General features: G+C 49.4%; 1 protein-coding gene across 1 annotated transcript in view; it reads right to left on the minus strand.

The window, feature by feature from the left end:
- Nucleotides 1–9,550: 9,550 nt before the first annotated feature.
- The window catches only part of Uck2 (uridine-cytidine kinase 2), a 65,209-nt gene continuing 47,482 nt past the window's right edge, over nt 9,551–27,277 (minus strand). Inside the window, exons 2-7 of the mRNA XM_042258522.2 lie at nt 27,078–27,237; nt 26,204–26,300; nt 22,354–22,496; nt 17,467–17,564; nt 14,962–15,010; nt 9,551–13,249 (exon numbers count right to left, since the gene is read on the minus strand). Of these exons, the coding sequence (XP_042114456.1) occupies nt 13,107–13,249; nt 14,962–15,010; nt 17,467–17,564; nt 22,354–22,496; nt 26,204–26,300; nt 27,078–27,237 (690 nt within the window). The 3' untranslated portion in view covers nt 9,551–13,106. The remainder of the gene's footprint in view (nt 13,250–14,961; nt 15,011–17,466; nt 17,565–22,353; nt 22,497–26,203; nt 26,301–27,077; nt 27,238–27,277) is intronic.

The following is a 27,277-nucleotide window of genomic DNA, read 5'->3' on the forward strand; positions in this document are numbered from 1 at the left end:
AGCTGGTCCCCAACTCCAGTCACTGAACCATCCTTGGTTCCTCACCCCTCTCCTGGCAAGATGGCAGGCCAGCTGCACCATCTAACGTTTACTGTGTGTTTTTCAAATGACATTTTCCCAGTAGGGAAAACACAGCATGCCACTTTGGTGCAGGATGATAGAACAAAGGAACAGCTCTCGGGGAAGCATCACATTGCTCCCATTCAGACAGCCACACTGTACACCCCACAAAGAGGATGGTGGCTCTTCTTCCATACTGTTCCTCAACTGTGGCATGCCAGGTGCTTGCTGGCATGCCAAGAACTCCAGGATGCTGGTGGGGAGAGAGGTGCAGACTGATGAGGAGGGGGAATCCTTCATCAGAGGCTGTGACGACATGGGAGGAGAGGATGAACCCAGGGGTGAGTAGAGCAGTTCCCAGTGTGTGCCCTGACTCCATAGCAGGGGTGGTGGAGTGGAGGGAGTCTAGTAGAAGATGCTGTGGCCTGATGTGTGGGAAGAAACGAATGCAGAGTGGTGTCCACAGGGCAACGGGAGGGCAGCAGAAGACACAGAGAGCAGGCTGATCTGCGTGGGGAGCTTAGAGGTACCTACCACTGTGCGGCTGCCATGACTACCACTCCATCTCACGAGGAAGCCAGCGTTCAGAGGGCAGACTCGCAGGAGCAGCTGGAACCTATGTGTATAGCTTCCCCGGGAGGAACTATCTATCACCCAGGTGCATAGGTGGAACCCACTGCTCAAAAGCCTCTCAATCCTCTCCCAGGGAGAGTCCTGTCTTGATTTCCATCTCAACAGGTTACTTATAAAGACAAGACTGACACCACCAGGTTTACCAGTATCCTGCGCCCAGAAAAATCTTTTGTCTTTTATTTTTTATTAGTATGTATTAATTATACATAGCGGATTCCATTATGACATCTTCAGACATGTTCATAATGTATCTTGACCATATTTACTGCCGATTGCCTTCGCTTATTCCTGTTACTCTCACTGGTCTCACTCCTCTTCCTCTTATTCTTTCATATCTTTTTTTTATGGCTCAGTGAACTTCTTTAGGGTTGTTTACAGTAGCATGGGTGAGCGGTTATTTGTAGGTGCATGGCCCCTTACTAGGGGTTACACCACTGTAGAAAATGCCTCTCCTCCCCTAGAAACCATCAACTGTGTGTAGATCCTCGGGGAAGGGCGGAGCCTTAGGAACTCCTCACCCCACCAACAGCATGGTGACTAGCTCGGGCTTGAATGTGCTCTCACAGCTGCAGTGAGTTCAAGACCACACGGCCACGCCATGCTCTGAAGTCAGCATCCCCCGACTTCAGCCAGCTCTTCCATTCTTTCTTCCTACCCTCACCCTGACTATGATTGTTCCCTGAGCCTTAGGGAAGGTCATACCAATGTCTCTTTTATGGCTGAGCACCCAGTCCTGACAAGAGGCTTTTCAGTGTACTTGGTGATGGGTGGACAGGACCTCTCCAGTCTGAACTGGTCCATCAATCAGGACAAGATTAACTCTGGTTTCTCAAACAGCATTCACCACAGCTCTCCACTTCTTGCCTCATAAGTTCTGATGAGAAAATTATTATGAAGACAAGTAACGGTCCTCTGAACCAGTACCCTTCCTAAAGTTAGCATGAGCTGAGCAAGCAGCCACCTCAAGGAGACACACACACTCCAACCCACAGATGGGGATGCTCTTATAGTGTGTAAGTTGGGGAAGGGCCTTTAAGATGAAATACAAATGGCCAGCTGTGGTGGCACACACCTTTATCCCAGCACTCGGGACTCTGTGAGTTCAAGGCCAGCCTGGTCTACATAGTGAGTTCCAAGCCAGCCAAGCAGCTAAGGCTGCATCGTGAGATGCTGTCTAAAAGAAGAAGAGGAGGAAGAGGAAAAGGAGGAGAAAAAAATATGAGCTACAAATGGCAAAAATCCATGATGGGTATGTGTAAGGATGCTCAGGGCTCAGACTATTTGCCAAGATAATCACGTTGGTTGGACGAACTGTGATTTCCAGAGCATAACCTACTGAAGAGCTACTGATGTAGGCATATGGGGCAGGGCAGAACTCTGTCATCGAGATAGCTAGACATAAAAAAAAAAAGGTTTAGGGTTCAAGCTTTTCAATCAGAAAAACACAGGTTTAAATTGCAGCTTCCCATGTATTGCTGACTCATCACAATTTACTTAACCTCCCCCAAACCACAATCTCCTTTTTAGAATGAGAAGTAATATCATATACCTCACAGAATTCAAATGAGGTTTAAAACAAAATAATGCTGTGACAGGCATACCGTAAGAGTTAGCGATATAAATGGAGTGAGAGAAATTGCAAGTCTGCCCCCTGGTGGAAAGTTAAAGCCTAGCACATTGGAGAAGGAAAGACTGAAAGGTGTCATGGCCAACAGACACACAGCCCTTCTTGGCTGTATCCTCCTTGCTGCTACAGAGCAGAAAGGACCGAGAATCACACATGCAACCAGGAGAAAAAAGCTCCAAGGCTGAGTGTGCAGAAGCCACATCCAAAAGTCCATTAGGGAATGTTCAACCGGAAGGTGGTGATGCTGACTGTGAGATCCTTGCGGGAACAAATAAATCTCTAACCTAAAGCAGCCACCAGAGCATCAATTAGAAACCTCTCAGGAAAACTGCTCTTTCATATAGGCTTCCTTCTGGTTCCCATTCCCATCCAGCAGCTCTGTACACACACACACACACACACACACACACACACACACACACACACACACCGATAGATAGACCTACAACAGAAATCTCACCTTCACTGAAGTTTTTAAAACATAATTTGTGATCTAATTGAAAAACACTCTTGTTTAAATTGACTCTTAGGGCTGGAGTTGGAGGCCAGCCTGGTCTACAGAGCTAGTTCTGGGACATCCAGGACTACACAAAGAAGCCCTGTCTTGAAAAAATAAATAATTAGAAAAACAAGAGCTCACAAGACAGAGGAGAGAGCCAATGGGTCCTGTAAACATGTAACTGAAGGTCCACAGAGAGAAAAGAGGGATCGGAGAGAGTGAAAAATACGTCAGAGCCCTAAAAGTAAAACACGACACTGTAAAACTTGTAGAAGACAATACAATAGAAACATGTGACAAGGGGTTATAGAAAGATTTCTTAGATAGGAAAAAGCACCCCAGTTACAGAAAGTAATTGGTAAATCAGAAGTCATCAGGTTTTAGACATCAGATCTTTAGAAAACAGTATCATCCAGAAAGTGGAATCAAGCCACAGAGCAATCACTTACAAAGCCCCTTAAAAAGATGTGTCCAAAATTATAGAGAGAGACCTCAAAACTCAACAAGAGAAATGCCCTTCCCCTAGAAGTGGCAAATATTTGCTACACCCAACATGGATGAATCACAGAATTATGCTGAGACAGAAATAAGTACATAATATATTGTTGCACTGTTATAAACTTAAGAGAACATGATGTAATCTGGAGCAGATCCGAGGTGAGTCACCTGAAGACTGTGGACCAGGAGAGAACTCTGGGTGGTAATAGCTACGTTTATTCTCTTCATCACAGTGATGCTGTCTTAGTTTGCTGTCTGTTGCTGTGATGAAATACCATGACCCAAAGCAACTTGGGAAGGAAACAGTTCCCTCATGAAGGGAGGTCAGGGCAGGCACTCGAGGCAGGAACCTGGAGACAGGAACTGAAGCAGAAGCCATGCAAAGTATTGGCTTGTTTTTCCTGGCTTGCTCAGTTTGCTTTCTTATACGCGCCAGGACCACCTGTCCAGGGTTGGCACCATCCACTGTGGAATGAGCCTTCCCATACCACTCACCAATCAAGAAAATGTTCCACAGGCTTGCCTCCAGGCCAATCTAATAGGGCATTTTCCTCCCCTCAGTTGAGGTACCCTCTTCCCAGATGACTCTAGCCCATGTCAAGTTGACATAAAATACTAGCCAGCAGACAAGTTATAGCTCAATAAAATTTTTTTATTAACTTTATTTAATGTAGGGCCAACCAATCTTGATGGTTCATGCCTTTAATGCCAGCACTTGGGAGGCAAAGACAAGTGGATCTCTATGAGTTCTAGACCAGCCTTGTCTACATAGCAAGTTTCAGGCCAGCCCAGGTTACATGAAACCTTGTCTCAAAACAATACAAAAAAAAAAAAAGAGTAAAATAAATAGATAATGCGTGGGAGGTTATGGGGGGCCATTAAAGAGGTCAACCTGCAGGGGTGAATGCTCTCTATCCACTATATGGATCCGAAGGACTGAACTCAGGTCATCAGACTTGTCAGCAATCACCTTTCACCTCTACACCATCTCAAGCCAATGTCATTAAGGTTTTTTAAATAAAATTCTACTAACAGCTTTCAGTGACTGAGAGTTTGTCTTTCCGGGTTTTGCTCATTGCATCTCTGTGCAGTTCTGATTTTTTTTTTTTTCAGAGAAGAGATGCAGTTGCCTGAAAAGACCACATTTCCCTGTCTCCCTATGAGACAGATGCATTCTGAGTTCTGAAGGCCAAGGAAATGTAAACAGAGGGGTCGTTCTGGAAAGCCTTTCCAAACTGGACTAAGCCTGGCCCTTCCCCACATCCCCTCCTGTATGGAATGAAGGTTTGTTGACTGTAGCCCCAGCAGCCTCTTTGGACTGTGAAATGATTTTGAAAATGAAAACTAAGTGCTGCTGATGGAAACCGTGGAGCCGGAGTCTCTGATGATATACCATTGTTGGCACTGGACCTCAACCCGGCCTCTAGGACAGCTGTTCTCAACCTGTGGGTCGTGACCCCTTTGGAGTCAGGTGACCCTTTCACAGGGGTCACATATCAGATATCCTGCATATCAGACATTTGTATTAATTATGATTCATCACAGTAGCAAAATCACAGTTATAAGGTAGGAATGAAAATAATTTTTTGGTCAGGAACTGTATTAAAGGGTCGCAGCTTCAGGAAGGTCGAGAACCACTGCTTTAAAGCAGCTTTACTTAATTCAGGGTGTCTTTGGTACTTCGTTTTCTGCTGTATGCAGCTCAGCCCAGCCAACCCTGCTAAGATATCAGGTCTGGTGACAAACTGACCTGAAGTAGAGGAATAAATAGTCCTCCTGCAGCTTGCTGGTTCACGGACATCGCCTGCCACCTCACGATTGACCTGATGTCAAGTGCCAATCATCAACTTGACAGACTCTAACAACACCTGGGCCTCTGGGCATGCCTGTGGGGGATTAGCGGGACTATGTTAACTGGAGTGGGAAGCCCCTCCCCACTGTGGAGGGCACAATTCCTTGGCTTACATCCTGGACTGCATCAGTAGAGAAAGAGGTTTGAACAGCAAGCAGCCTGCGTCTGTTGCCCTCATCTTCCTGATTGTGGACGCCGCTACCACTCCAACTTCCCCTCAACTTTGCCCTTGGGTGGTGAGCTAAAGTAAAGCCTTGCTTCCTGTAAGTGTCTTTTCCTAGGGCATTTTTTATCACAGCAACAGGGGAAGAAACTGAGTACTACTTTTTGGTCTGAGCAGAACTCAATCAACTTTCAATACCACCAAGGCTAGCTGCGTATTGCAATGAACTGAACGGCAAGCCCTGGGAGCGTTATACGTTTATTATTCCTCATTCACCTAACTCACACTGTGTCATCTCATGCACTCTAAGCCACTACATCGAGAAAGGTGGCGACCACATTCTCAGTTCTCAAAGACGACTGGGGGAGCAGGTGACCCACCAGCAGTCCATACAGTCCCAAAGCCTGGGGGAAGTTATGGCCAGAGGCAGGCTCCGTGATTCAGTCGTGGAAGGCAACCACCATGCTTCCGTTTAGTGCCTGTTCTGATTGGTCTCTTAGTGCTCTGGAGTGAGAACTATGCTGGGCCGTGTTGGATGCTCAGTGAAGCAGACAGGCTCCCTGCTCTCAAGGTGCTGTTCCAGGCAGAGCTGGGATGGGGTGCCTTCTGTGTGGCCAATGGCATCTCCCCACTGTCTGTTCTGAACTGCAAGAATGAAAGGACCCCAGTGTTTCCTTCTCTCTTCCTTGGATTACAGTGATCTTTACCTTTCCAGTCTCCATCTGGGCAAGGGGAGCCTAATGCAATGCATGGGACATGTCCAGAAGAAACGGCATTACTGATACTAGGAACACTATGGCCTGTAAGGGTCCATGTGGCTAAATATACAAGGTCCTGGCGTTCCAACCCGTCCTGCAGAGCTAATCCAACTCACCCAAACAACTTGTTATCAGTGATCCTCTTCCTAGGTCTACAGAATCAGAGTTCTCAGGAATGTATCCCAGTGATGTGGATTAAAAAATAATCACACACACACACACACACACACACACACACACACACACACACACACACACAGCTGGTTCTAATAGCAGCTTGTAAAACTACTATACTAGAAACAGTTGTAGCCTTGGGTCTGAGAAGGTGGCCACACATGCATGAGGACCCAAGTTCAGGGTCCCAGAATCCACTAGGTGCTGCAGCACACATCCGTAACCTCTATTCATGTGGGCAGGAGCATGCAGGGACAGGAGGATTCCCTGGACCTCACTGGCCAGCCTAGCCCAATGAGTGAGATCCATGCCCAGTGAGAGACCCTGTCTCAAAAAAAAAAAAAAAAAAAAAAAAAAAAAAAAAAAAAAAAAAGGTGGAGGCCAGAGGTGGTGATGCACACCTTCAATCCCAGCACTCAGAAGGTAGGAGGCAGAGCTCTGTGAGTTTGGGACCAGCCTGGTCTACACAGTGAGACACTATCTAATAATATAATAATAATAAAAGGTGGAGAGTAATTGAGAAAGACACTTGACAACTTTTGGCCTACACACACACATACACTCATTCCTACACACCCATGCACACATACATCCACACTCCCTCCCCCATCTCCATCCACACAGGATTGTAGCCATGGAGACATTAAGAGAGTTAGCTTCTATGTGCTCTAGTGGAGGTTTATATATTTTCCAAAGAGGGAGGGGGAAAGTCATATTAGTAGTTAATACTTTTAGGGGCACTTGGGTATATCTGTCTTAGATACCTACAGGCAATCAAATGAGACAGTCCAACAGCCAAAGCCACCCCTCCTGCTGCCACCTGAATCATCCCACTAGATGGCAGACACACACCAGACTTGCCACAGTTTAGCTGTTCCTAGCAGCTGAATTTAGTTTCCCAATACACAAGCACATTCCTAGCATACTTCACAGGTCTGGTTTTTTGGTTTGTTTGTTTGTTTTGTTTTGTTTTGTTTTGTTTTTTTAAGGCCAGTGAATATATGACAAACACCAGACAAGTCAAATATGATCTTACAGCAGGGGCTGGATCCTGCCGAGAAAGCAGTCTCTGGAGGACTCCTGTGAATATCCAGGAGGGTGATGAGCACCCTTGGGCAGGTGAGCTGTGAGGACATGCTGGTTTGCCCGGGCCAGGAAAGTCAACACTCACACACTGAACTCCTTGCCAGCTTCCTTCTGGACAACAAGTCATTGGTACCACCGGGTCCAAACAGCTCCTCACGAGAAAGACAATGGCCAGTGTGGAGGTGGTGATGTGACTAGTTTATATAGAAAGCAGTTTTATGTCCTGATTGCTATCCAATTGCTATCCAGTCCTGAGATGTATATGCCAGGGCTTAGTCCTGTATCAGATGGGTTCACACAGCTATTTTAGTTTAGCTCATGGTTTACTAAAGTGTGTGTGAGCATACACACAGGAACAAACTAGGATCTAGCATGGTGTTGTTTGGTTTTGCGGTCCTGGGAACTGAACCCAGACCTCTTGCTGATGCTAAGCAGGTGTTCTAGTACCAAGCCACATAAATGCCCAGCACAGAAAATGCCCTCATTCTTTTTTGAGAGATCGGGAGTATTTTTGAGACAGGTTCTTAGTATGTGAGCCAGGATGACTTCCAGCTTGTCATCCTCCTGTCTCGGCTTCTCCAGCGTTGGAGGTCACAGACATGTGCTACCACACCTCACCTTTAACATTAGCTGTAAAGTATCTAAACATCCCCAGCACCATATGAAGGAATCCACCCACGTCCAGTCTCTTGGAGCCGACGTTGTCGTGTTCCAAGACCCCTCCTCTACTCCTTGTATTTAACAGTTTCAAGCAGGTATCGACAGTTTCCTGCAAACTGTTGATTTCCTACTCCATCGATGGCTTCATTAAAGCAGCACTAGTCTGTGGCTAGAGAAGGCTCAACGGTTAAGAACACTGGCTGCTGAGAGGCTCACAACCACCTGTGACTCCAGTTCCCAGGGATCTGATTCCCTCGAGGGCACCAGGCACACAATTGTTACACAGATACACATGGAGGCAAAACACCCATACACATAAAAAGAATTTAAAACAGCATCACTGCCCACTAGGGGAAGAGGGGACGCTTCAGAGAGAGGCTCCTGTTGAGAGATCTGCCACTTCCTAGATGGGATGGCCTGGTCGGCGGAAAGATGGGATCAGCAGACAGAGGGAAACTAAATCAGGACTCTCAGGTGCTGCAAAGGGCACAGGCCAATTCTGCGAAACCCCTGGTGGCACATGATGTAGGTCTTTTAAAAACAAGGGTAAATTGAGTGTGACGGCACACGTCTTTAATCCCAGCACTCACAAGGATGGGGCGGGTGGACCTCTTTGAGCTCAGAGGCCGGTCTGGTCAACATGGTGAGTTCCAGACCAGTCAGGGCTATATAGAAGACCCTTGTCTGGGTGGTGGTGGTTCACACCTTTAGTCCCAGCACTCAGGAGGCAGAGATGAGGCCGGCCTGGGCTACAGAGTGAGTTCCAGGAAAGGCTCCAAAGCTACACGGAGAAACCCTATCTCAACAAAAACAAAAAAACAAAAAAAAGAAAGACCCTTGTCTGAAAAACCAGCACCAACAAGAATAGAAAGGCTGGAGAGATGGCTCAGCAGTTAAGAGCACTCACTGCTCTTTCAGAGGATCCAGGTTTGTATACCAGCACCCACATGGTGGCTCACAACCATCTGTAATTCAGTTCCAGATCCAACACTCACTTCTGGCCTCCTTGGGCACTGCATGCATATAGTATACATAAATACATGCAAACACTAATGCACATGTATCTTTTAGAAAATAGATATACATATGCCTTCATTCATTTCAGCATGAGTGATAATGAATGCAAACTTTCTGCTACTACACACCCCTCAGTTTACTCCATTTAGGTTTCATTTTCATTTTTAATATAGAGAAGTGTGTGGGCAACTGGTCTGGGAAGGCAATAGAGGCAGAGGCCACATAAATGACACCAGTGATAACAGAGCCAGTATTCCAAGAATCACGGCCTCCTGGAAGCCATGGCCCAGTGGTTCACGTGATAGGAAGTGCAAGGCAAGGAATATTAGGAGAACCGGAGCTCAGCTAGGGCCCGGAGTCGGCTCCACACACATCCCAGGACCAGAGGCCTAAACACAGCAGGCCAGGCAAGCACACTTCCTCCAGAAACCACAAGCCCTCCCTCCACCACTGAAATGTCACAGCAGGCTCTGGCAGGCTGCTTCTCACCAGACACCACAAAGCAAAGAAGCCAGGAGTTGGGTAGTTTTTGTTCGTCTTTATTTACAGCAAAGTACATAGGACGTGGTCATTATATAGCACTAACCACGGTAGGGCAGTCAAAAGCAAAGGGAAGAGACAGCATCTTCTAGGGAAAGAACAGTCTAGGTCTCTATCCAGCCACTCACGCTCGCTCCCGAGGCAGGCCTGGGTAGGAACGCAGGGCCTGAGAGCAACAGGAAGCTGCTAGAACACGTCACCTGTGCCTGGCACCATGAGAGCAGAGCAGGCCCAGAGCCAGAATCTTAAAGGGGACTTGCGCACCATCCACTTGTGCCTTTCCCAACCCGCTCTCTTCCTGGTTCTGTCTGACACAAAGCATTCAGCAATCCACCTGGAGGAAAGTATGAACGGCAAAGGTGACAGAGAAGGCCGGCTGGTCCTTCCCAGAAGCACCAGCCTGTATGTACCCAGGACTGACCCTAGTCTCAGCCAAAGCTGCCCATTCTTTGGAGATTCTTGGACATGAACACAGATTCCAAAGGCAGTGAAAGACATTTTCCTGCAAGAGGCTTGCAGTCAATGTGGACGTCTCTCTGCTTTCAGCTACTCGGGGGCCACACCTGACCCAGTTGCCTCACAAGACACAGACAAGCCACCCTGGACAGAGCAAGCTGGAGGCAACTCCCCTACGATCTGAGCAGCCACCATCATAAATATTAGTTCTCAGACAGGTGACTTGGACACCCCTCTCCCCTCAAGGCCTGAATCGACCCCCTTCCCCAGGGTCTGCTCTACCCACTCTTTATCAGATTCCCATCTTTTTTTCACACCAGCCTCTGGATACCCAAAAACCACAGGCCAGCAGGCGTTACATTAGTGGGATGACATGTGAGGCTGGGCCTCTGGTTCCCCAAAGAGAAGTCACAGGCCAGCAGAAGTTGCATTAGCAAGATGAAGTGTGAGGCTAGGCCTTCTTGTGACCCAAGGCTTAGAAGTTTGTCCTTAACACTTGAGCCAAAGACAGTGCAGGGCGGGGGAGGCGAGCACCATTGGGTGGCTCTGAAGCCGAGGGATTTATGCACCTGATTAACGCGACACAGCCCCGTCCAGCCATGCTTCCTCTCTGAACAGCTAAAAAGTCCCCAGATGACCAATGTCATGGTTTCCTAATAAATTTACCTCCAACTCTCCCAATGGGATTGGAGATCCAGAACCTCAAGACTCCGACCACAGCGTTTCCTGTACAAAGTTCAAGTTCAAATGCACAATTGGCCAGAAGCTGGGGCAACCTCAGAGCGGCAGAGCCTCCAGCCATTCCCTGAACCCAGCAGACACTGCTCCCAGCCAAGCCAGAAGTGCTCACAATTTCCCCCAGGAGGTAGGGATAGGGTCGTCCTAAAGCTGTGTACAAGCTGGGAACGGACTGCTCAGAGGTCCTGGAGGCTGGCTTGGTCCCAACACCAAGGCAGATGAGGAAGCGGCTAAGTAAAGGCTCAGAGATGAGAAGAATCCATTGGCCACGGCAGTGGGGATAGACAGCCAAGGCACTAAGTGGTTTGGCACCTGGGAGCTTCAAGTAAAGTTGAGCGCGCCACCCACCGAGAGGCCGAGGGAGGCTCTTGGGGACAGGAATGGGTTTCCCATGAGCACATGGAACCCCAGCAGAGCCAGGGCCCTTGGCCTTGAGGATGCCAGGCCAGGTCCTAACCTACCTTTTATCTCAGGATTAGCATGAACGTGTGAAGTGATGTGATACAGACTGCCCCCCGGACACTCTAGGATGTATCTGTCTCGGTGAGTGCGTACCTACCCCACAGATATCAGAGCTCAACGCTCTCTGCTCCAGCAGCAGGTACCATCGTGGGAACGTGCTGCGGAGCCTGCACCATGGTCTCCGGATGCCTCAGGGAAGTGGCAGAGCTCTACCGAGGACTAGGTTCATGTCTTTTAAATAGAAAAAAAAAAAAAAAAAAAACGGAGTTGGAGGTAAATTTGAATCCTGATTGGGGAACTGGACGGTGCTGAAGCAGTGAGGGAACCTCAGCTTGGCTGGATAATAACAGAGAAAGAACCTCAGAGGGCTCTGAGAGCCACCGAGGGAGAAGGCGCTCCAGTGTCCATGTGGAGTGACTGAGCGTGGGACCCACAAAGTGCAGGATGGTGACCACCAACATGACAGTCCTTGGCTCTTCTAGAGCTAGGCGGAGACTGAGGTCTCTACCTCACACCTGTCCCTTCTTGTTCCGTTCCCATTTCCTCTGGCTTTCTTCACAGCATGTCAATCAACTTCCTTCAGGCAGGAGTGCCCACCAAGAGGAAGTGTTCGGGAAAGCTGAAAATCTCTACCTCGGGCATCTCTAATATAAAACCCCAGCTTAGGTACCCATGATTTAAATACTCTCCCTTAATACCTTCTAAGAAATACTTCCCATCTCCTAGCCCCTTCCTGCCCGGCAGCCACCATATTATCATGGTGACAGTGTAATTCAGGAAATCATCCTGATGCCACTGCTCAAGAGAATCTCGGGTGGGAGGCATAGACTGTCCTTATCTCACTGTACAGCCCCAGCTCGGAAGGGACACAAGCTCTTGCCAGCTCCCTGGGTGGAACTCCTGGGGGCATCCTGTGAACGACTGTCAGTGGTCAATGCCACATGTCCTTAACCAAAGTCCAGGCTGCAATGAGCCACTCCATGTCCAATAACATGTCCAGGCAACCTGACCAGCGACTTAGGAGGCAGTTTCTCCTTAAACATGCCTAGGGTCACGGTCCTGCCCCTCCTTCCTCTCTCCTATCCTGAAGGATGAGACCCTATAAAATCTCCACCAGGAAAACAGACAGCGGAGGAAGGAAGGAGTCATGGGTCACCCAGGCAGCCAGAGCCAGAGTGAGGCAAGAAGAAATGCAGACAGACTGATCTTCCTCAGTGGGTCTCTTCCCTGAGATTGAGTTTGAGCTGAGATCACATTTAATTTCAACTCAAAAAAAAAAGACAAAAGACAAAAGTATCTATCTCTCTTGAGCTCCAGTTTCAAGGAGGGGGCATCTGTCTGGGGGGGGGGGGCTTGAGAGTTGAGTCCCATCCCTACCGAGGCCCATGGTGCTGAGAGCGAGGGACATCGACCAATCAACCACCCACTCCCGCTGCTTCCCAGATGCCCAGAGCACAGAGCCCCGCTGAGTGGAGCTCCAGGCCCAACACCCACGCACAGGTTCCTGCAGAATACTTATGGCAAACAGCTTTACAGTATTTGTACATTTACACAAAAATAGATCCTTTATATATATCTCTCTCTATATGTACGTATGTATGTGTGTATTTATAACTGGTTACACGTTGGATTCATAATTAGGCATCACCAGTAGTAGTTGGCACAGTTTGTCACTTAAGCTCAGGGTCAAGTTCTGTTTGATTCGCTGTTCCAAAGTACAAAAAAAAAGGAAAAAAAAAAGAAAATCAAGGCAATTCATCTCCGTGGTGTTTTCTTAAATACAGTAATTTCATAGGAGGCGTATGTACAGATGACCAAAGCCTCTCGACCCTCCTGTGTCTTGGAGCTGGGGGCTGGGATCTGGAGTCAGGGCACAGACGGGGTCAATGTGGCCGGCTGCTGGATTCTGAGGCCTGCCTCTTGCGTGAAGGGGTGTAGCCGTTGATATAGCCGTTGGTCTGCTGCCGCTTGGAGAGCCCTCCATTGAGGATGTCCTGGATGTGCTGCACGATGAGGTTGATGGCCACTGTGGGGCAGAGAGCGACAGTGAGAGAGAGTGAGGAGAGCAAGGGCACGCGTGCAGGGCTGTGACGGCATGGTCTGTGTGCATGCAAGGGCACAGGGGAACCAGAGGCAAAGACTTCCAGGAACAAGGCCCTGACCTTCCAGAGCCTCCAGCTGGGCTCACAGGACCTGCTTTGTAAAGTGTTCTAAAGAGAATGGAAGTGAGACCCCATGAATGGACATCCTGCTAGTTAGAGTCCCCACTGCATAAAGCAAGCAACCCAAACATTGTGTGGATAGACTAGAGATGGTTTTAACACCACCAATCACCTCGAAGTCCCTTTGCCTAAGCATCTACCAACTTCCGTCCCAAACAGGGCCACAACACAGAAAGCCATCTTCCCACAGAAGGGTGAGCTGCATTTGCATCAGAAACAAACTTCATACCTCAGCCCACTGACCAGTGCTAAAGCACCAGGAAAACGTGTGCCACTGAGTGCGTGAGTGCGTGCGGTGGGGAGGGGCAAATACGTGAATGTATAGGGAGGCTAAAGGAAAATGTCCGGTGTGTCCTTTTCCACTGCTCTCCATCTTATCCCCTTGAGACAGAGTCTCTCACTGACCCTGGAGACAGCCGGACTGGCAGACAAGCTCCAGCAATTCTGTTTCCAGTCCACACGGTACTAGGGTTACAGACACAGACCCAGCCCATGGAAGGATTTTGAGATTTGGGTCTCACCGTGTAGCCCTGACTAGTCTGGAGCTCACCAGTTCAGACCAGTTCAGACCAGAACTTGGAGATCCACATGCCTTTGCCTCTTGAGTGCTAGGATTAAAGGTGTGCATCACCATGCCTCGCTCTCCATTTTTTTTTTTTTTTTTTTTTAAACCATGGGTGCTAAGATCCAAACTTGGGCTCTCATGCTTGAGTAAGCGCTCTTACCCACTGAGCCACCCTCCCAGCCCCAAACAACAAAGGACTACTTTCTGGTATGATTTACAGAGACTGTGTAAGCTGATGGCCGCCACCAGGACAGTGGGCCTCTGCTCCTAACACCGTCCGTGTGGTAAAAACCGAATGTAGGCTGAGGGCGGCTCAACCCTGCGTTCCCTGACCGTGGCTAGGAATGAGAATGCCGTGCTTCCTTAAAACACACAGTGAAATGTTTGCTGCTGTGCTGAACACACTTTTTAAATGGAAGAAAATGAAATCAAAGAGAATGAAACGATGAGGTCCAGTCCGATGCAACAGATGAACTCAGCTACCCTGCATTCGAGGCTGTGGGTAGCCATTGCTTCCTAGATGTCCCGAACATTGAAGGACACACTAGTGGAGCCATCCGACTCCTTTTCAGAAGGGCAACCCTGGTGTGATGATGGCACATCACTCTAAATCAGATTAGGAAGAAACTACACTGAAAGGTGGTCTTAGATACCAGGTGTCACTACTGGAGAGGCCGCTGAAGGGAGTCAGCAGCCCTTTATTTCTGCTGGAGATTCCCTGATTATGTCTGTCCCCACACATGGATATACACATGACTATCTATGTCTGTTCCCAAGACTATATCTGTTCCCAAGAACTATGTCTGTTCCCAAGACTAGATCTGTAGACAGAAACACCTTTCTGACTATCACAGACTACAAGACCCTGTATGGTTGGTCACACTGTGCCCAAGTTATGACTGATGTGAGAAGAAGGTATTGCTCACAGGAGGACACCCCACTGGTACTCACCAAGATTGTCTGCACCTCGAGGAATGATCACATCGGCATATTTCTTTGTCTGTGAAGAGAGATATTTACCACACATTAGCAGGGGCATTCAGAGACAAACCTGAGCCCCTCTCCAAGGGCACAAGGAAAAGCCAGCCCCTGGCAGAGGGAAGAGCCAGCCAGCCCCAGCAGCAGCTTGAGGCTTTGGATGTGATACTGTAGAAGGCACCTAAAAACAAGGAGAGGTCCAAGGAAGTACCTTCATAGCTAAAATGTGAACGTTAGAAGGGAGGAAGACGATAAGGAAAAGGACAGAAGGCTTTTCCTTTGTACAAGAGGGAAAGTGGGTCTCACTAAGTGGTTGATTCAAAAACCAATTCATAATCCAATGCTTAACTCGAATGCTTAGCCCTGATGTCTATTTTATATCCACATTATACAGCCAGCTTTTCCCTGAGTACTTATTACTGGTGCCTAACATCTGTTTCCACCAAGGACCTGCAGAGAACATGGCCTTAAAACCACACATGTTAACTGTCTCCGACACCAGGAATACTATTAATTAGAAAAACCAAACAAAGAGCTGGAGATCAGCTCCGTGGTAGAGCTCTCTTGCCTGGTATGAGTAAGACCCTGGGTTCTACCCCCAGCACCGACAAAGCAGAGCAACAGTAACTACAAATTTAAAGGGGGATCCGTTCACCCTGAGTTTTGAAGAAGCCTGAAGGGTGACACTATTCACAGCCAGCTCTCGGTTAAGGCCAGAAAAGGCAATCCCCTCCTGGTGACCAGCTTTACTCCATCATTACAGTATTTTACAAAGTAAAATTTTTTAAAGGTGAAACCATGCTCCTTTTGTGTGTCTCCCCCTTGCCCACCCATTTACTGAGATTTCATAAGCCATTCTGGAAATAAGTGTCCTGGAATGTACCCCCAGTTTTTCATACACTCCATGAGTAGTAGTATGCCTGAGTACCCTCAACTCCTCATAACTGCTGACACAGAGTCAGCCTCAGACCCCAGACCTTTCTCAGGTCCCAACTATGGAAAAATTAAATGGTCTTCCCCGAGCTAAGAGTGGACAGTGGGGTAGAGCACAAACATCCCAGAAAACACTTGGCCAGAATCTTCAGCTCTTGCAGCTGAGCTAACCAGCAGAACACATCGGATTTCCCAATGGTGAAATCCCTTTGTGTTCTCAGTAAGAGACAAAAGAGTGGGAAGGTCCTCGGGTAAACAGATGGAAAGAATTTCAGTCCCTCGGCCCTGGGAGCCCTTTCTCAGAAACCCGATCTCATAACCTAACCTTCAACAGGGCATCGGCCTCCTGACAAATTTCCTCAAGCTGACTCAACGTCCACCAGTCCCTGACTGAAAACCAAGTCAAGCCTGGTGCAAGGCTGAAGGCCTCCTAACAGACTGAAGCAGGGCACGGTGAGGATTATCTTGTCCAGGAAAGGAGATAAAGCAGAGGTCATTGATTCTGGAGACCTTCCCAGACACCAGTCTTCCCAAACAATTTCACTCAAATCCAGCCTAAGGCCCAGCTTCTCTCTCTCTCTCTTAATTATAAATAGCGAAGGCCTGCTCTGCCGGACCTGAGCTTGCTCAAGCAGGGAGGACGTGGTGAGTCAAGATGCTCCTAAATCAAATACTTCTTCCCCAACTAAACCTTGTTCCCCATCTTCTTCCCTTCCCGCAATCCCAGATCCACCCTGGGTCTGACAGCTTCATGTCATAGGCCCCATTTGGTCTCTCCCAGGGAGATGTGTGTCTCTGGCTCATCATTAGCTGAGAGCCACCCCCCTTTGGTTCTTAGAAAGCCATCTCACTAGAACTCGAGATGCTCTATAGGGGATACAGATGTGCCAGGAGGGAGGCAAGGGAAGAGGATCTCAGCATAGCCCAGCACTTCCCAAACGCAAAGGCCAAGAAGGTTTCAAATAAACCGCCTGTGGAGTGCCCTCCCTGCACCCTGGCCTTCCCAAGTCTCCAGCTGGCTCAGGTCTATCTCGGGCAAGCTTCCGGTAAAGTCTGATCGCAGCTCAGACCTGCGTTTCTTGCCTGGGAGATGCGCAGAACCAGGGTGACCTTCAGGGGAAGAAAGATGGCAGGACAGAACCCAGCCTGCCACCTCTTAGGACTTCAGGATGATCACTCAAGAGAGGGGAGTAAGATTCAAGCCGGGGCGACCCCAGCAACCTACAGGCTTTTAAATCTATCATGAAGGACTAGAGCGATGGCTCAGCATCTCTCTAGATGATGAGAGTTAAGTGCTCCTGTTGCTCTCACAAAGACCCAGCATGCACATGGCAGCTAATGACCACCCCTAACTCCACTTCCAGAGGATCTCATGCCCTCTTCTGGCCTCCATGGGCACTGCATGCATGCATGTGGTATACAGACGTCACAGGCAAAAAAAACACCTATACACATAAAATAAAAATACATACACCTTTAAAAAAAAAAGGTTAAATCATTAAATGTCAAGATGTACATTTAGCAGAAACAAAGAATACAACTCACTGGCAAGCAGAATTCCTCAAAGGCGGGCTTCACGAATGTAATGTACTGAGATAAAATCTGTTCAAGGTCCCTCCCTCTTTCGCTGATGTCCCTCAATACTGTAAGAGAAGGAAAAACAAGAATCAAGAACACAGTGCACGAGGTAGCATGCCAGGCTCCCGCAGGCCACCCAGCTGACTGAGAAATCAGGACTACTTAGAGACTCGCCCTAGGATGGACCAGCCACAGATTCAGAAAAAACAAGTTATGTAAGTCTCAATACCATCAAATTCTACTACAGTGTGTCTCCTAACATAAAAGGCTGCCTGACCAAGACTAGCAGCTTTCTTGTTTCAAGCAAACAAAATCTCAACATGAACCAGAAAAGATCAGGGCATCCCCAGAGAGTCGTGACAACAGGAAGCAGTGGCGTCCGACTGGAGAATGCTCGCCTGTGCTCCCAAGTCCAGGGACCCACTGCTGTGGGGTCAGCCAATCACCCACCTCACCCACCCTCTCCTGGGTGGGAATCCCAGTGGTGGGGAAGCTCTTTTCTGCCCACCTGGGGCACAGAAGTTTGCAAATAGAACATTAGTTAGTGAGAAAACCACGCTCTCAGGGACAATGAGCAGAGGCGAGGAGGAAGCCAAGGTGGATCCAGATTTACCATCTATCATCCACCATCTTCCTCGGTGCCTTCTAAAAAGGAACCTGCAGCTAGTTTTAAGGGCCAGAGCATCCGGATTCTGTCACTGTGTCCTGACCTCCCTAAGCCTCAGTTTCCCTTGGAGTAGTGTGCTAGGAAGGAGGTGCTGTCAGCCAACACAGCCCTCTGCACAGCTGCCACTTTGAAGCTTATTATCAACCAGCTAGGTTTTCACCTGTACCCCAGAGGTTACCCCATCAGGTAACTCAAATCTCTGTAAACAAACACAGGGGGTTTTTGTGAATGAAATTCTGGAGAGAGCTATGCCACTAAGTATTTAACATACACACACACACACACACACACACACACACACACACACACACACACACACACACACACACGATCACGCCTGTGCACACCAGAGCGCCTGAGTTCAGGAGCTTGTGCCTCCCTGGAATCAGGTGCTGCCCTTGGAGTGCTTGGCGCTGGGTGTGTTTCACATGGCACGCTTTTCAGGAAGCTACCGGCTTTAGCACCCTGGAAAGTTTTGCCCTTCTCCCTATGGCGCACATGTGGGCACACCCCACACAGACCTCCTGCTGCCCACGGACCAGACCTGGTAACTTCATCTGTCATAAGAGAAGCCAATGGGTCATGCAGGAAGCTCTAGGGCCAAATGGCAAAGCAAGGCTGCTTGGCTCTCTCTATCTAATGAGTATGGAGCTGAAGGAACGTGACCTAGATGTGAGTCCTGTCCCCAGAAACTCCTGCTCCTGTGACCTCAGACAAGTGACTTATCCTCTTTGAATCTTCATTTCCGTAAACAAAAAGTAGACAAAGAACGTCTTATTTATAATGGGGGGGATCTCATGCAGCCTAGCTTGATCTTGAACTTAGATATGTAGCTGAAGATGACCTTGAACTCATACTCATGCCTCTGATTCCCGAGAGCTGGGGTTACAGGGTGTGCCGCTGTGCCCAGTTTTTATGCGGTGCTGGGATATCAACCTAGGGTTTTGTTCATGCTAGGCAGTCATTCTACAAACTTGAGCTGCGTTTCCAGCCCTGAGGAAGCTATTATTTAAGAAAACAAGGGGGTACAATCTCCAGCATGGCGGCTGGCACACAATCCGGTCAATAAGCCTACCTACCCTCCGATGGCAACTGTAGCTCTAGCCCAACCAGGGGTGGGGGCGGGGCTCCAGGAGAGCAGAGGCTCCTGACAGGAAGGTACATGGGGGGAAGTGTGTGCGCAGAGGAACCCTGCAGAACACTGGAAAGGTGTGGCAAGGTTCCGGAGAGGCCAGCGGGATACAAACCCATGCAATGGATATGTTAAAAAAGGGACACATGGTGAAGAAAGGAGACTCCTGTCAAAGAAATGGGGACAGGCAATAACAGAAGGCACCGTCACCTAACTCCCTAAGAGCCTTCAAGGAAGTTGTCACCTTAAACGGACTAGGATGGCTCCATGGCCAAGGGCCAGCTAGCTCACTGCACTTGAAACGCCCTGCTCCTTGGGCACTGCCAGGAAGCAGAATCAGGCCAAGGGTTGAGTCAGAACAAGATCTTGGCACAAACTGGAAACTCCAAAAAAAAAAAAAAACACCAACCCAACACCTCCACCCCATCCCAGCCTGAGCCCTACACACGTGCTGGATAGGATGGGACCATTCCCAAAGGAATGGGCAGGAAGCTGCAAGTTTGCCGGTTCCCTGCCTGGCCACGCAGCCCTTCCAAATCCAGCAGTGTTCTTTCAGCTCTAAATGCCCACGCCCCACTCTTCCCCCTCCTGATGCTGGAGCAGAGAGGGAAGCCCTCGGCAAACTCAGTCACCAAGAGTAAGGCAGGGGATCCAGGAGGGCCTGAGCCTCCCAGGCAGGCACTGCAGGATTCCAAGGCCAACTTCTCCCTTATTGGAATGTTAGTTGTAAGCCTAGACGTTTATGAAAGATGGGTGGGAGCATGGTACTCCATTCTCTCGGAATATTCTCCATCCAGCCCCACTACCACTACCTACCACTGTTAGGGACTGTCCCCTGCCCTCAGCACCCTGCACTTCACCAAGAATATGCCAACATGTTCTTTGTCCTACCTGGACAGAAGGAACTTGTAAAAATAAATGGCATATAGAAAAAAAACCGCACAAATCTACCAGGAAAGTGGCTTGGCAGAAGGGAACTTGTAAAGAGACACCTGAAATGAGGCAGCAGCAACCTGCCCAGACAACAAAGGGCCAGAGAAGACTCAGGAGCAAGGGGCGGGGGTGGGGGGGGGGGGGTAGGGGGGGTGGGTATACACGCCTTTAATCTCAACACTTGGAGGCAGAGGCAGGCAGATCTCTTGAGTTGAGGCCAGCCTGATCTACACAGCCAGGGCTACACAGAGAAGCCCTGTCTCAAAACCCAAGTTCCACATTATTTTAAAGATTTCCCATATTCATATAAAGACCCTCTCTCTCCCCACCCCAGGCCAAGAAACGGAAGGAGAATGTGCTGCTTAATCTGCATGCTGACCTCATTTGAGTTAGGAGCCAAGACCCACTCAATTTCCAAAGACTTCACAACTGCTCCAAATCTGGCTCTCATTCCCTAGATGCTGTCTTTTCTCCCTCCTTTGAGGTCTCTCTAGGACTGAGTCCCACTTGCTAGACTAGTCAGCCAGTAGAGCTGACTCCTGGGGTCAGAGTCCCCAGAGGCCGGCATTGCTGCAGAGAACACAATACCAGCCACCTAACCTCTCCAAGATTCTGACCTGAGAGGCAGCAGCTGTCAACTAACGTGCCCACTGGCACTGCCCCTGAGTTACCTCTCATCTATCCCTAGAGGACTGATCTCCGGATTAGCTGACAGAAAAAGAAGGTTCAAAGAGGTTAAAACACAACTTGTCCAGAGCCACACATCCATGAGCAGTGAAGCTGGACTCACCTGGCTTTGAACTTGTGTTTCTTAATAGAACACACTGCCTCTTCAACTCGGCAACCATCAGGGACAACGGCCCACCAAGCAAGGGAAGAGCTAGGCTTGTAGGTAAGGTGGTAAGCCAGACACTGGGGCAGATGCATGGCAGTCGGGGGGTTCCATAAAGAAACACAAACCTGGGGTGTGGGTAGAGCCACTGATGTCACAAGACTAGGTGGGGGACCTGCCTGCTGAGACTAACATCGTGTCCTCTCCTGCCCGTTCTTCACACAGTGATACCTTTGCTGCTCCCCACCTAGAGGGAAGTGTGGCTCCAAATCAGCATGCAAACCCAGACTAGTCTCTCTCAGTTCTACTGGTTCCACTACCAGCTCTTGCCAAATATTATGTTATCAACCTGTTTGCTAGAATGTCCAATAAGTCACAGATTCACCTACCGGGACCTGTTTGAAACAAGGTCTAAACTGGCCCTGCTACACAGCTAAGGATGACCTTGAATTTCTGATCCTCCTACCTCAACCTGCCCAGGTACATTACAGGTATAGGATACCTGTTTGTGTGATGCTGGGGATTGAATGCAAGGCTTCATAGATGCTGGGAAAGCACTCTGCCCACTATTTCCCTAGCCCAAGCTACTTCCTAATGTCTTGTTCACTATCTCCCGTATATTCCATCCACATGGGGCTCTCAGAGCAGGGCGCTGTGTCTGTGTAGATAATGAGCATCTTCTCTCGGTGCCTGCTCCACGGTCCCCCCCTCACTCCTGTGACCTAACCCTTCTCCTCCTGAAAGGTGGAAGCACATGGCTCAGGACCCTGCAGAGCTCAGCTCCTCACCCAGTTCTGGGGGCTCTGAGAATGCACAGGCTGGATGGACATAAGCACGGGTGCACACTCGGGAAGGCCTCCCGGGGAATGCTCCAGGGCTGGGTGGAGAGAAGGAGAGCACGCAGAAGCAGATGGTGGAACAAGACACCCGGGATTGCAGGCACAGGGCTCCCCGTCCCCAGTAGCCCTACGGTTACTTCCAAGACCAAGGCATCTTTTCTTGATGCCTCATGAGAAAATTAAAAGACCTGGGCATTTCATCTTAGTGACCTCACAAGCCTTCCTTTATCTAAAGAGTAAGGTGACTAATCCCTTCCTAAATGTCACTAAACATCGGGTGACAGGATGTCCTGGGGTTGGGCTACAGCTGGGCAGGGTCACAGAGACACAGAGCTGCATCAGGAGAGGTCCCGGCTTCAGACTCAGGGGGGCACATGCCTCTCACGGGTTTCCACCTATCTGCTCCCAAGGTAGCCACCAAACGGGCCATCTGAAGCCTTACAGAACGTACCTCTGCGAGAGAGACGAGTGTCCGCATCTGTGTCCACAAAAAGCTTCATCTGGAACAGGTCTCGGACCTCCTGGGAGTAGAAGGCCAGGATCCCTTCAAAGAGCACCACGTCCGCGGGGTAGATAGTGACTGTCTCCTCTTTCCTGCAAAACAAAGATGGACTGAATGGCCAGGGAAGGGAGCCGGGTGATGGCAAGGAGCAGAGCATCTGCTGGGTTGAGGTTCTAGGTTCTCTCCCTCCAAAGACCTACACAGTAGAGAGAGGAGCTTGGCCCAGAGACCTCAGGCCACCACCGCAGACAAGACGGCGTTAAGAAGGCTAAGGCAAGCTCTTCTGAACTTTTGCCATACATACAGCAGGAAAGAGGAGCAACCGTCATTCTTTAAATAAAGTAAATGGGTTGAAGAATACAGACATTCTGTCTCTAATATCTGTGTCTAGTTTATTGTCTCCTGTATACTCCATCCACATGCTGTTCTCCAAGCAGGCCAGTGTGTGTCTGTGTAGGTAATCTGCATCTTCTCTAGCCGCCTGTATGTGTGGATAGTTAGTTATACAGGAGACCGTAAACGAGGCATTTTGTCTCTACAAAAGCAGGTATGATTTCTAGTTTCCCTGAAGGCATCTCCAGGAATGCTGTCATGCCTGGCACTTCTGCAGCTTAGTCTGACCTTTAAGAATTGGTATTTGGGCCAGGTGGTGGTGGCGCACGTCTTTAATCCCAGCACTCAGGAGGCAGAGCCAAGTGGATCTCTGTGAGTTCCAGGCCAGCCTAGGCTACAGAGTGAGTTCCAGGAAAGGCTCCAAAGTTACGCAGAGAAACCCTGACTGGAACACACACCACCCCACCACCACCACCCGCAAAAAATATCAGTATTCGGTTCTTACACAATTCTACCCACTCCTCCATACCTGGGGCAACTTAAGAGGAAGAAAGAAACAAAAGGAAGAGGTAGGGAGGGGAAAAGAGAAGTTCTGGAGGACGGAGAGATGAATGAGAGAAAGCACTGGACGGAAGTTCAGAGTTCGGTTCTCTCTCCACCTCTTCCGAAGGCATCATCCTTATTGACAGATACCTTACTCATTTACAGGGTTGGACAGCCAAGGCAGGTCCTAATGCAAACACAACTTTTCAAAAGCCAGGTGGGTGACATATTGCAAAATGGTCATGGGGTGGGTCCTCACACAGGCCTGCTTGGGGCTTCTCTGCCCCTTCGGTACGATCCTCAGCCTTTGGTAAGACATCTGCCCCACACCTCCTGACAGGCCCCTACGGCCCCACACTAGGTTAACTCTGCAAAGCTTCTGACGGCCTAACCAGCAAGTGAGCCAACGTCCGCAAACTACTTTAAGTTCCTTAAGCAACAAAAGTTCTCTGTGCAAACCCTGAGAGGTCAGCAGAAGAGCCCACAGGAGAGGATGCTGTCCTCCATAAGCCCCTCCAATTCATCAGGTCTGTATCGAAGTCTCACGTGAGCACTGCTACCTCCCCCGTGCAACCTGGCTGGACCTCCTTTCCACGGACTCCTTTAAGCCCTCCTCCCCCCTTCCCACTATCCCACGGGTCCTCTTCTTCCTCCAGCCGTTTTCTAAGTCCTTCCCTGAGCCTGGGAGGAAAGGCGCGTGTGCCCTGGAGAGTCTCATCGGCTGGACACCACCACTTCCCTCTACGGCAGAAAACTCCTTCCCTGTGCCGGTCCAGGTCGCACTGCTGACAACGACTCAGAAGATGATGAGGAAAGCCCACAATGTACACAGAAGACAGTAACAGAGGGACGGAGATGCCATGCAAACCTCTAGAGGCCGGAAGCAGGTCTGGTGCCTTTTTGCCCTTTCCCATGAGCCCCAGCCCCTGCTCTGGTGGTCGGGTTTGAGATGTATTCCCTCTGACTGTCTGGCTGCCCCCTTCCAAGTCTTCACTCTCCCAGGCCCCAACAGTGAGCGTAACTCCAATCCCTACAGTTAGGGTGATGCTTGGTTGGTGCTAATTTCCTGAGCCCCCACACAGCAGGCTCCGCCCCGACAGGAAGCACTGGTGAGGGACAAGACGGTCCCACCCTGACCCTCTCTCTTCCTCCTCTACGCCAACCTTTGCTGCACCCTCGAGTTCTGGTTATGAGAAGGGTACATACAGGCTGTGTGTGCACCACACTAAGGGCTGAGACATGGAGAACGGGAGGATGGAGAGGCAAGGACTAGGTTTAAAATGACGGGAACATCTGGTAAGAGAGAAACATTATGCGATCTAATTTCCTACTTGAATTCTTTTCAACTCAAGGGAGGATGGCAGAGAGTAATGAGAAGACTGAAAAGCCAGCAGGAGAAACCTTCGGAACTGCCCACGGATAAGGACATTTACTGAACCACTACAAGGCCAGGTCCAAGGAGCCACACCCGGGAACAGGCCATCTAAAAATGCAGCTTATGGCTTCGGAGTCTGAAGACTCATGTCTGGCCAACAAGAGTGAACGTTCCCAAACTAATCCTCAGACAAAGGGCAAGGAGGGTGAGCTCAGAATCTACCCCTGCTCTAGGATCCCAAGGGAGGGGCTTCAGTAGAGAAGGTGAGTCTGTCTTGATTGAGATGCTGTCTGGAGAAGGGGGACTAACTTTGGGGTGTGGACTTGATGGCCTCAAGCCCTCACCTCTCCACAAGGTCCAACAGCAATCACAGCATGAGAGCAGAGATGTTGCTCTGTCCCTTCCCTGTCCGGCCCTGGGTCGTGCCCCCCCCTCCCCCCGCCCCATTGACATCTTCTTTAAAGAGCCAAGATCTGGGGTGTATATCACAACAAACATGCACGCCATCTGTCCCAGCTGGTTTTTGTGTCAACTTGACACAAGCTAGAGTCAGAAAGGAAGGAGCCTCAGTTGAGGAAATGCCTCCATGAGATCCAGCTGTGAGGCATTTTCTCAATTAGTGATCAATGGGGAAAGAGATCACTGGTTATCCTAGTCCATGGTGCATGGTGCCACCCCTGGCCTGGTGGTCCTGGGTTCTATAGAAAGCAGGCTGAGGCCGGGCAGTGGTGGCGCACACCTTTAATCCCAGCACTCGGGAGGCAAAGGCAGGCGGATCTCTGAGTTCGAGGCCAGCCTGGGCTACCAAGTGAGTCCCAGGAAAGGTGCAAAGCTACACAGAGAGAAACCCTGTCTCGAAAAACCAAAAAAAAAAAAAAAAAAAAAGAAAGCAGGCTGAGGAAGCCAGAGGACACAAGCCAGTCAGCAGCACCCCTCCATGGCCTCTGCATCATCAGCTCCTGCCTCCAGGATCCTGCCCTGTTTGAGTTCCTGTCCTCGCTTCCTGCAGTGAGGAACAGCAATGTGGAAGTGCAAGCCAAATAAACTTTCTTCCCCGACTTACTTTTTGGTCATGGTCTTTCATCGCAGCAATAGAAACCCTAACTGAGACACCATCCATCCCTTACACCACCAGCCCAAAGTACAAGCCTATCCTTCAGAGAGAAAAAGGAAATGATCCAGCCATTCCTGGAAACATCCTCATGAAAGTTGGGGAAGGTACCAGGCAGTGGTGGTGCACACCTTTAATCTCAGCACTCAGGAAGCAGAGGAAGATGGATCTGAGTTCAAGGCCAGCCTGGTCTACAGAGTGAGTTCCAGTCCAGCTAGGGCTACACAGAGGAACTCTGACTCAAAAAAAAAAAAAAAACAAGAAAAAGAGAAGGGAGGGAGGAAGGGAGGGAGGGAGAGAGAGAGAGAGAGAGAGAGAGAGAGAGAGAGAGAGAGAGAGAGAGAGAGAGAGAGAGAAGGAAGCTGAAGCTGAGTGCACTCCTGGGATGCTCTAGGCTGCAACAGCTAACAACCTCTGGCCCAGCCCAGCTTACTTACCGCGAGTGGGAGACGAAGTCATACACAGGTATCTGGACTGTTTTTCCTTCGGTGATTTCTTTCAGTGTTTTGAAGATAAGTTCGTTGTCAAAGGCATCTGAAGGATATCAAATTATTAAAACGGCCTCTTGGTTTTAAACTAACCTGTCATAAAATCACAGCAAACTTCACACCCAGAACAGGCTGCCCTTCCAAAGCCAATGTCCACCCATGGTGGAACACAAACACTCCCCGGATCTTAAAACAGGGTGTGTGAGTGAGTTCTGGCAAACTAATCTGTTCTTTGATTTCTGCTGACTTTCTGTACCTGGTGTTGACTCGCCCCCTCCCATCTCTCCTCAAAGGTCAGCTGGTGCCCTGGGATCGATTGGCACATGCTAAGCATAGGTCTCATGCCAAGAAGAGCTGACTCCCACCAATATGAGAAACCTAAACCACCTGAAGGAGCAACACGTTGATCTGGGATATCAGCAAAACTCACTTAGGGGGCCACCTTAAAACACCCCCACTTCCCTTCTTGATGGTCACCAATCAGACCACATGGGCCAAATGCACACACATGGGATAGTGTGGAGGCGGGGGTGGTACAGGCTGCTACACATCAGAAGGCAAAAGACCAGCTGTGTTTGTTTCTCGGGCTCTCTGCCCAAGCTTGCATGGTTTACCTTCATTCAATACAAAATCAATCAGCTCTCTGCAAAGTGTTCAAAACCCATTCTTTCCTGTAAGCCCATGATGACCGTGTGAGGTGGTCCTCAGGCCCCCTACGTTGGCTACAGGAACAGACTGGGAGAAGCTAAGCCCTTCCTCATGAACGCAACCACAACCCGCTCCGCCTTCAACACACAGACAGACCTCTCAAGCCCCAACTCACCCGGGTGATCAAAGTTGAACTGGCCCTTTAGGGCTTTGGCCTTCTGCTCGGAAGTGAGGACTCGGTAGAAGCTGTCCTGGCTCAGGATGACCACCTGCTTCTGGCGGTAATCCACCTCATTCTGCCCCAGGAGCTGCACGATCTTGGCACAAACGGAAGACTGGAAGGAGAGAAGACAGTGGGGAATGAGAGAGGGTGTG

This window comes from Peromyscus maniculatus, chromosome 11, assembly GCF_049852395.1.
Source record: "Peromyscus maniculatus bairdii isolate BWxNUB_F1_BW_parent chromosome 11, HU_Pman_BW_mat_3.1, whole genome shotgun sequence".
Classification (NCBI taxonomy): domain Eukaryota; kingdom Metazoa; phylum Chordata; class Mammalia; order Rodentia; family Cricetidae; genus Peromyscus; species Peromyscus maniculatus.